Genomic DNA, 10,046 nt, shown 5'->3' with positions numbered 1-10,046 from the left:
AGAAGCAGCAAGCTGAAAGAATGAATGTTATGTACAAAGAGCTGGACATACGTAATGATCTATACCGAAACTTATTTAAGTAAAGGGAAAAAAAGACTGATAAAATATTGATATGTCTTAATGTTTTATATGTCTAGATATTTATGCCAACAGCTGGACAGATGAGGATGATATCAAGCAGCCAGATATGTAAAAAAGAACCTTAAAAGAATAAAGGCTACCATCTAAGTAACAGACCGGCGAAATGTAGATTGCTACCTAGAGATGCACAATTTGAAATTAACGCGTTGTCAAAAACTGTCGGAAGTAATCACCACAAAACAACAACAAAATTTTATTTAGCCTGAGAAAAAAGGCGATGGAGGGTGCAAAGAAATACACTTCCCTACCAATTAAGGCCAGTTTGTTTCAAAGCAAAGGTCGGTAGACTTTTAGGATTGTAGGGAGCGTAGAATTAAGGAGTGGTTAAGTGATGTCAACTTTGGCAGTAATGAAAGATTATAGACTTATATGGCATGGACATGCTGGATTGGAAAGGTATTTTTTTTAAAGATACTTGTGACCTCTTATTAAACATTAGCACCAATAAACTAAATATCACGTAACTAAAAGTCTCACGATAACGTATTCCAAGCAGTTAGCAGCAATGTAAGGAGTGAAAGGAATTAAACTAAAATAACAGATTAGAAACTAAGTGTCGACGGATGTGCACCCATTCAGCTCACAAAAATTGGCAAGTAATCTCTCGAAGAGTGACAGCAGTGATAAACTTGACATGCTAATCCACTGGCACCTATTTGCTATCTTAACAACATGAAAACAAACTGGAAGGATAATGTTAAAAGGAGCGCTGTTGGGGTAGCCATTGGTGGGAGCGCACAACAGCGCTTTTAAAAAAGAAATGAAGGAACATCTCCTTAATAACCTGTCCAAGAGTAACTCATTCTTTATTAATCTTTGTACTTTACATTCATGATCGGTGTTATGTGAGACACCCAGAATAAACACAATATATTTCAACTCCCTTCGTGGGGAGAGAGTGGGGAATGGGAGCTGGGGATGTTTAGAGAAAATAAGTGTATTCCCCTTGGGGTCCACCACCAAGTCTTTATAAAAAGGTTCTGCAAACCAGCAGAAGCATGCCATTATAAAAGGAGACTAGCGAATGTTGGTTTGAGAATAGGTGAGGTGAATGTGGTTTTAAATGATTCTCTCTCTCTCTCTCTCTCTCTCTCTCCATTTGTGAGTTTGTGTGTGAAGAACAGTTGGTCTAAGAAGGGTAACTTGCTCTCTCCCGCTCCTCCAACACCCCCCCCCCCTGCCTCATCCCCCATCCTAGTCCCTCCTTTCAGCCAATTGTTTGGAGATTGGCACTGCTGCGCTACCAGTCGGCTCCTGACGGACGGTAAGGGGGAAAAGAGGCATCGAGGAGGACGATTAGAGGGGAGAAAGGAATGAAAGAGCTGAAACAACGAAAGAAAAGGAGGTAATGTAGGGAAGCAGGGGCAGTAAGTCTAGTGTAGTTATTACTGAATATTCTTCATGAATGGCGTTAGTGACTGAAGATGCTTTGTCACTGGAGTATAAGGAATGCAGAATTTGATAAAGTTTTCGTTGTGAGGCCTATGATAACCGGTAGCCATGTCTTCGAGTATAAATGTAGATGACCCCTACTTGGGACGTACTCACAATGCATAAAAAAGTCAAAGTGAGTCTTGTGTACGTTTTCTCATTCGCTATACTGCTTTTGCCCCTCCATAATGACTTCTAGGCTGTTACTTTTATTTGGTTTTTTCTCATTGCAAAATCGTAGATCTTTTTCACCTGATGAGAATACAGAATGAGACAAAGGAGAGTCGATGCATAACTTAGTTATATGAAGAATTTCCATTTATTTTCTCTTTTCTTTGACGCAAATTGGGGTTTATTGATTTTTTTTGTCCTTAAACCACCTATTTTAATTGTTGATTATTCTAACTTTTGCCTTCGTCAAGTTTTCTTCTTTTGTCTTTTCTTCTGCTGTTGCTGCTTCTATGCCATTCTGGTGCCTACCTTTCCTCCAGTTCCCCTTCTGTACAATCCCCAGCCCCACCCCCATCCCCCTCTCCTCGGCTTCTTACTGAAATTTGTCCACAATGGCTCTTAAACTTTCTCAACCAGATCTCCCTTGGACTCCGTGCATTTTATTATCCCTGTCAACAATGAAAAAATACGTCTACTCGACAAAAAGTTTTATTCTTAAAACTAGTGAATTGATGCAGTCAGAAGGTACTTAGGGCTCTCTCTCTCTCTCTCTCTCTCTCTCTCTCTCTCTCTCTCTCTCTCTCTCTCTCTCTCTCTCTGTCTGAAGCCATTGATGTTTTTAAGATTTTTGTGATTCGACCTGTACTCTCTCTCTCTCTCTCTCTCTCTCTCTCTCTCTCTCTCTTAATAACGTGAGAGGGATGAGAAAAAATAAAATTTCTTGGTTTTTGCTCCTGTCTTACAAACTCAAATTTGTATGTGATAATAAGTGACCTCAATTTAAATGCACATAGGTGAATCGTTACTGCTTTCCTAGAAACGTAAATAAAGTATTTTCATTGAAAGAAAAGGAAAGAAAAAAGAAAAATAAAGACAAAACCGGGAAGCCATATGTAAGCCGCAGTCAAGCCAAACAGATTACGCGCATACTTGAGAGAATATAATTTTATTAACTGGAATGAGATCTGAAACGTTTATGATGCTGCTGGGAGAGAGATGTGGAGGAGATGCGTTTTGGAGTCTTCTCGGGAGATGGGCCCAGTTGACACCAGGTGGATGTTTGCTTCGCTCTTGTTTTGTTTTATCTTATTCCATTTATTCTGCTTTTTTATGTTGAGCTGCTGACGTCTGATGGTCTATATCTCGACTTGTGTCTTGGCTGCCTTCTCTTTTGATGCAGTGCCTTTGTTTGTCTGGAGATTTTCCCTTGCATTTTTGTACGAGAATTTGTGACTGTATGTGCATCGGTCTGTTCGTCAGAGGTTTGTCTATTTGACAGCGTAGATGTATTTCAGTTGACATACATTTCTTTTTCTCTGTCAGGATAATTAGGCATTTGTTTATAATCTTTTTATGAGTGCTGCTGCAGTAAGTAGCTTCTGGCTGTCTGTCCCGCTGGCTGTCTGTGCGCCATTCTTTCCTACGAATGTGTTTGCACGTGTGTGGGTTTTTTCTATTATTCCTATAGACGGTTATTGGTATATCTTTTTACCACAATCATTGGTATATTTTTACAAGTCAGTTGCCCAGGTAAAAAATGTCGTATTTTTTTCTTCTTGACAACTTCCACCCATTTTCTGACAGGGCAGTTTTTTCTTTCTAATTATTTACAATTGCTAATTCTTTTCTTTTGTAGTTAGTTCACTATGTTATGTTTTAGATACATCGCGTTCTCTCTTCTCGTTATTACTTTCTGCCACCGCTAAGCTTTGGAAATCTCTACCTTCTGTTTCACTTCTTAATCCTCTATTCTTTCATACTTTAGGAAGCACGACTATCGCTTCTCTCAGGGGTGGCCTTGTTTATAATATATATATATATATTATATATATATATATATATATTTATTTAATGAGTTGTGTAAATATACATATACGTTTATGTATATATAGTAGTATATATATAATATATATATATTATATATATATATATATATATATATAAATCATTGATAGATAGGTGATAGATGGATAGAGAGATAGATGTTGCTTATATGAGCGTTTCCTGTTATTTCGTTTTCGTAGTTAATAATATATATATATATGTATATATATATATATATATATATATATATATATATATATCCTTATATATCTATATATATATATATATAGTATGATATATATATATATTAATATATATATATATATTTGTGGATTCTGTGGTTATGTTGACCTTGTCAAATATGTTTAGCTGAATGACGTCAAGAGATGATGCGATCAATCCAGAACCGTTTTTTGGATGTGTTTACAAAAGCGAGGCCTTCATGTGCTGCACGTGGGGGAGGGTCTTCTACTCAGTTTGCGCGCCTTCGTGTGCGCACAGACAATAGATGCACCTGTGTCTTTGAGCTGGCGCCGGTCAGTCGCCAAGAGAAGGGAAAAGAATCGTTTGTGAGGGGGAGGGAAAGAGAGAGAGAGTAAGGGGGCGAATAAAAGAGATCAACCGAGTACGGTGGAAGTTGAGAGAAAGAGTAGGTAGAGTAGAGAGAGAGAGAGTGAGAGAGGCTGGCATCTAACAAGTTGGAAGTAGAGATAAAGAGTAGGGCGAAATGAGAGAGAGAGAGTTATCAAATAAGTTGGAAGTTAAGATAGAGTAGGCTGAAATAAGAGAGTGAAGATAAAGAGGAGGGTAAAATAAAAGGAGAGAGAGAGAGAGAGAATGCATGCCCAAAAAGGATTTGAATTGTTTTTCATCAAGTGAGCGCAATTTTGCAATTATATTTCGACGGGAATCTTTTGAGGAGAAGCATCTTTTGGAGGAGGAGTTTTGACAACATTTAAACGCAGCCTCCCCAAAACACATTGTCTGATTGACGCTCAACTTCATTCATTAAGTTGAGCTGTCGGGTTCTTGCATGTTGTTAAAGGTTGCTCTATTATGTTAAATGTTTGTTTGTTTTTGCCCGTTTTCGCGCGCGAGTGTTTGTTAGCCTGAAGATTTATTTCTCTTCTCTTGTTTACAAATGTCTATTTTGTTTGTTGTGGACCCTGGCTGGCTGTTCATATTCTGTGCTTGTATCATGTTCACATTCACATTTGCTCTTTGGATATTATGTTTTATCGGTATTTGCTTTGTGTTTTCAGACGTTGGAAGTTTTTCAGATAATACATTCAGTAACATCTAAGTTTTTCAGGAATATTTTATATTATATTTATCAAGTACAGGAATTTATTTCTGGTGATTAAAATTCATTTCTCGGTGTAATGTGGTTCGTATCCCACAATAAGCTGTACGTCCCGTTGCTAAGTAACCAATTGGTTCCTAGCCACTTAAAAATATCTAATCCTTCGGGCCAGCCCTAGGAAGCTCTTAAGCAGCTCTGTGGTCTGGTTAAACTAAAATATATTTATTTATTTTTATTTTATGTTTATCCAGTTTATCCGCTCATTTCCACTTTCCTTCCACTTTCCATTCCAGTATTTGTTGACATTTTAAGACTCAATACTTATTTTCTTCATATTTGTTACATGCAATTTATTGAACCTCTAATCCACCGTTAACGAATTATACTATAGTTGCCCTATTCTGTTTTTTATTAATTAGTAACTCATTCTTTCATTATTTATTATAGTCATTTTGTTATCTTTTTTGGTGCTTGTCATTTTGTTTCTCTTTATTCCATCTATCGGCGTTCTCGTTCACCGTTCTCTATTTGCTCTTGAATGTTACCTTATTCTCTTTTGTATCAGTTTATCTTAGAGTGTGTACCCTTCCACCAGGCCGTACATTTTGATTCTGGTATTTGCATCACACAGCGGTGATTCCGTTATGGTATAATATTTATATTTTACTTTTTCCTATCATTATGTTCCTCATCATCATTCCCTATCATCACCACCATCATCATAATCTCCATCATCATCTTCCTCATCATCATCCTCTATCATCACCACCACCATCATCATCTTTATCATCATCTTCATTATCTTCATTATTACCATCAGCATCAACTTCATCATCATTATTATCAATCTTCATCATTATCATCACCATCATCGTCTTCACCTTCATTATCATAAGCAACATTATTATCAATCTTCATTAACATCACTATCATCATCTTCATTAGCATCACTATCATCTTCATTATCATCATCATCATCATCATCTTCGTCTTCAGTATTAACATCAGCGTAATCTTCATCTTAATTATCATCAGAATCATCATCTTCATTATCATCACCATCATCATTATTATCCATTTAGTTGTAGTTTTTTATCCTTAGTATTAATATCTCCATCATCATCCACATCGTCACTTTGGTTTACCCCGTTATTTAATTACATTTCTAATCTCTTTTTCGTCATCATCGTCATTATCATCATCATCATCGGCGGACTAAGAGGTCCAGACTCTCTCTCTCTCTCCGAAATCAGGTTCATCAGCGGACAATTGGACCCGAGAGAGAAGAATGGTCGGGACAATTGTGTTATTTAATACCCCTTGTGCGTGTATGAGAGAGAGAGAGAGAGAGAGAGAGAGAGAAGAGAGAGAAGAGAGAGAGAGAGAGAGAGAGAGACTTAAGACTAAGATTGCTAAACGCTGAATGCATCAGTCGTAATGCGACAGAATAAGCTAATAGGAGTGAAAGATAAAGCTCTCTCTCTCTCTCTCTCTCTCTCTCTCTCTCTCTCTCTCTCTCTCTCTCTCTATATATATATATATATATATATATATATATATATATATATATATATATATATATATATATCGTATCAGATGATACTCTAAGTGGTTCTTTGAAGCCTATAAATAAAAAAATCTTACTCTTGGAAAGAACATCAGTTTACTGTTTTAAAGAAAAACCCTTAAATTAAGGCGAAAAACCATATAGGCGCTAAAGCTAGGAAACTGATAATGAAAAATAGAAGTCACCACTTAAAAAAAAAAACGGAAACACGGAAGATCCCACTCTGTTTAGGAAAAGAGAATTCAGGGTCCAAACAAGGCGAGGGACATGCACCTTGCGTGTGTGATAGTCATTAACTCAACAAGCGAAGGAATGCAGCGATACACGAGTGTGTCTGGAGCAATACTCAGTGCCATAGTTCCGTGCGGGTGCTGGCAGATTGAGACATTTTGGAAATGAGACCTCGGCTGGACTGAACAAGTTTTAAGATGATTTGTCCCTTGATTTCATAAGCTTAAGGCTTCTCTGAACCCTTGAGCTGCCATCTTTTTGGTACATGATCATGCTGATTCGTTTAGCCTATAAATTATTTTGTTTGTTTATTTATTTCTTGATGCTCAGTTTTTATGTATTCATGTACTTTATGTTGTGACTCCTTTACACTCGAGTGCAACTTGCATAATTGTGTATGTATATATATATATATATATATATATATATATATATATATATATATGTGTATGTATGTATTATATGTATTATGCATATATATGTATATGTCTAGTCTATATATGTTACATTATATATATATATTTATATATATATATATATATATATATATAATATATACATACATATATATGTAGACATGATTAATTATAAGAAATTCCTGGTGTGCCTCAACAAATATATTTTTCACTTTTTGTCGCATATTTTAATAGAATGTGGTCGTTACTTTTTCCCATCTTGTACATTAAAGTTGATTTTTGATTATTACATTTTTTGTGCTAGTTCATAAAGTTTACTTATTTTGTGGCGTTGAAAGATATTTTCACATTAAGGACTTTTTGGAATTATAAGTTAGTGGTTATACGACAATTAAAATCTCGCCTAGATTTTGATATAAGGTGAGCCGTTTAGAAATAAACCCCATATTAAACGACCAGCCAAAAATAATGTAAGATAAAAATTAAAATGTCGATTATGTTAAATTACCGTTGACACCAACTACCCTTTCATAGATAAATCATTCTCCATTCCAAGAAGAAAAAACGGAATCAGACTTCTTTTTCGTCATCGATTATCGCTCATTTTTTCCCATAAAATATAATCATATAAGAATTGTCAAGCTTGGAAACCTCATCAGGGAAATGTGGATGGGTGAGGAAACCTTCCCAGAGGGTCCAAGAAGGTCCAAGAAGCTCGGACCGACAAGGTGACAAAAATCCATTAAAATCTCCATTCATTTCCCGAAAAAGAGTTCCCGCTGAACAAAGAGAAGGGCGAGATCACCTCGGTTGATCGGCCAAAACACATGAAAACTGATTTGTCCCCCAATTAACGTCGAAAATCAATCTTTTCTGGAAATCCGAGCGCCCGAGGAGAGACCCCTCGCGTCAAACGATGGGGTTACTGGGTCGCCATTGTCTTAGTTCAGGAGACCCACTCGAAGTCCGTCCAGCGCTCGAGAAGGGTGGAGGATTATATGACATATTGTTCTCTCTCTCTCTCTCTCTCTCTCTCTCTCTCTCTCTCTCTCTCTCTCAAGCCTATCTGCCCACTTCATATCATTTGGCCTAGCCTAAAGCTCGTGATCTTCATCTCCTTAGTACCTCGTGTCATTTCGCATTTTATCAGTATTTTGTTGTTTTCGCTCGTAATCATCTTGATCCGTTACATTTATGGAACTGGATTGATAATTATGGATAATTTTCAATTGAGAAGCTAAAAAGTGAGCAAACAAGAAACCTGTTTGTTCGTAGCAATATTTGGCAGTATTTATTATGATGATAATTAAAAAGAGCTGGGTCTTCTAATTGTAGAAACGAAAACTCTTGTTTTTATTATGCTTGACTGATATCTATCTTATGGTATATTTTTAAACATTTACTTTTTTGTTATTTAGTGTTTTTGTCATTCTTGTTTGCAAATAAGTATCACCACTGTTTTCTCTTCAGTATTTCTCTTAGCAGGGGTATTTACTATCGCATAAGACTGTCCGTTAAATTAATTACCCGTTCGTACTTTTCCCTCGAATGTATGCGCGTTGTTGAAAATAATAATAATAATAATAATAATAATAATAATAATAATAATAATAATAATAATAATAATAATAATAATAATAATAATAATAGCCAATTTGAATACAGAAGAAAAGTCAGTAATAATAGAGAACCTTCTGCCATTATTTTCAACAAAAATTGTATTAACGAAGGTCTTCTTCCAGCATACACTAATAATAATAATTAATTAATTAATAATAATCATAATTAATATAATATATAATAATAATAATAATAATAGCATAATAATAATAGTAATAATGATAATAATAATAATAGTAATATTAATAATAATGATTACGAACGAATTGAAGACATTACTGGAAACGGGCTCATTTCAAGTGTTTTGGACCCAACGCTATTCAAGTGTTAATACGTATCTCCAAAAATATTGAAGGTAAAAGAAATATTCTTTCGGCAAATAAACCCTTACGTCTTTCAATTTCCTACCATATAGGATTGCTTTTTAAAATACCATAAATTCACATTTAATGATGTTTTAATTATCACATTATAATGTTCTCAAAACTGATGATTTCAGCACCAAATTCGATCAATTTCTCGACCACTAGGCTAGTTAAACTATATCTTCTCACCTCCGCTATAAAGAATCATTTCGCGTTGTATCGTTTGTCGTATTATTAGCAGTTTGCAGTTCGAAGACTTATTTGAATTGCAATTAATGATAACGTCTATGTAGCAGAGAGTTCCGAGATCACCCAACTAACTCTTTAATGGTTCAATTTGAATCTTGGCGAGTTATCGCCTTTAGGGCGCCTACTGGTAATAATGATAATTAGTAATGATAATCATAATAATCCTGCTGCACGCCTATTGGCAATCATTGATAAATTGAATACTTTTCCACCCTGTGCATTCTTTTTTATTTTTCTTAAAAATATCCCGAAACGGCAATAGATATAAACTTAGCTTGCAAAGGGGAGGTTAGGTATTTTCCCGTGAAAATATTGACAAAAAAATTATAAATTTTTTGGTCGCATATAATAGAATGAGTAAAATATCGTACATTCTCAACTAAAGTAAATTTTATATTACCGGAAATAGTCAAATGAAGGTAGATACTTAGATTTGGTTAATAAGAAAAAAAACTAGAAGTAGTAATATGTACATTTTCAGAATGGCGAGATAAGAATTAGCTTGGGTTCTGAAATATTGAAGTCTTTTCAATGGCTGAAACAAAACACTCGTTTTGTAAACAAAGCAACATTATATTTTTCAGTCGATGGGAAAGATGTAAGTTTGTCTCTTGGCCGAGGTCAGTGGAAACATTGCGCCACAGGGGCCTTGGAATCGCGACCTCCTTCGGGTGGTTCTCGTCCGGTTTTTGAGGAACAACGAGAGCGAGGGACGGACGAGTTGAAAA

At 35.6% G+C, this 10,046-nt stretch overlaps 1 protein-coding gene across 1 annotated transcript in view; it reads right to left on the bottom strand.

Moving 5' to 3' along the window:
• Window positions 1–5,777: 5,777 nt before the first annotated feature.
• Window positions 5,778–10,046, bottom strand: part of LOC135221175 (probable DNA-directed RNA polymerase subunit delta) — a 121,639-nt gene continuing 117,370 nt past the window's right edge. Inside the window, exon 2 of the mRNA XM_064258999.1 lies at window positions 5,778–5,890. Within this exon, the coding sequence (XP_064115069.1) occupies window positions 5,778–5,890 (113 nt within the window). The remainder of the gene's footprint in view (window positions 5,891–10,046) is intronic.

Source organism: Macrobrachium nipponense, chromosome 2 (genome assembly GCF_015104395.2).
Source record: "Macrobrachium nipponense isolate FS-2020 chromosome 2, ASM1510439v2, whole genome shotgun sequence".
In the NCBI taxonomy this organism is placed as follows: domain Eukaryota; kingdom Metazoa; phylum Arthropoda; class Malacostraca; order Decapoda; family Palaemonidae; genus Macrobrachium; species Macrobrachium nipponense.
This window is presented reverse-complemented; position numbering and strand designations above follow the sequence as displayed.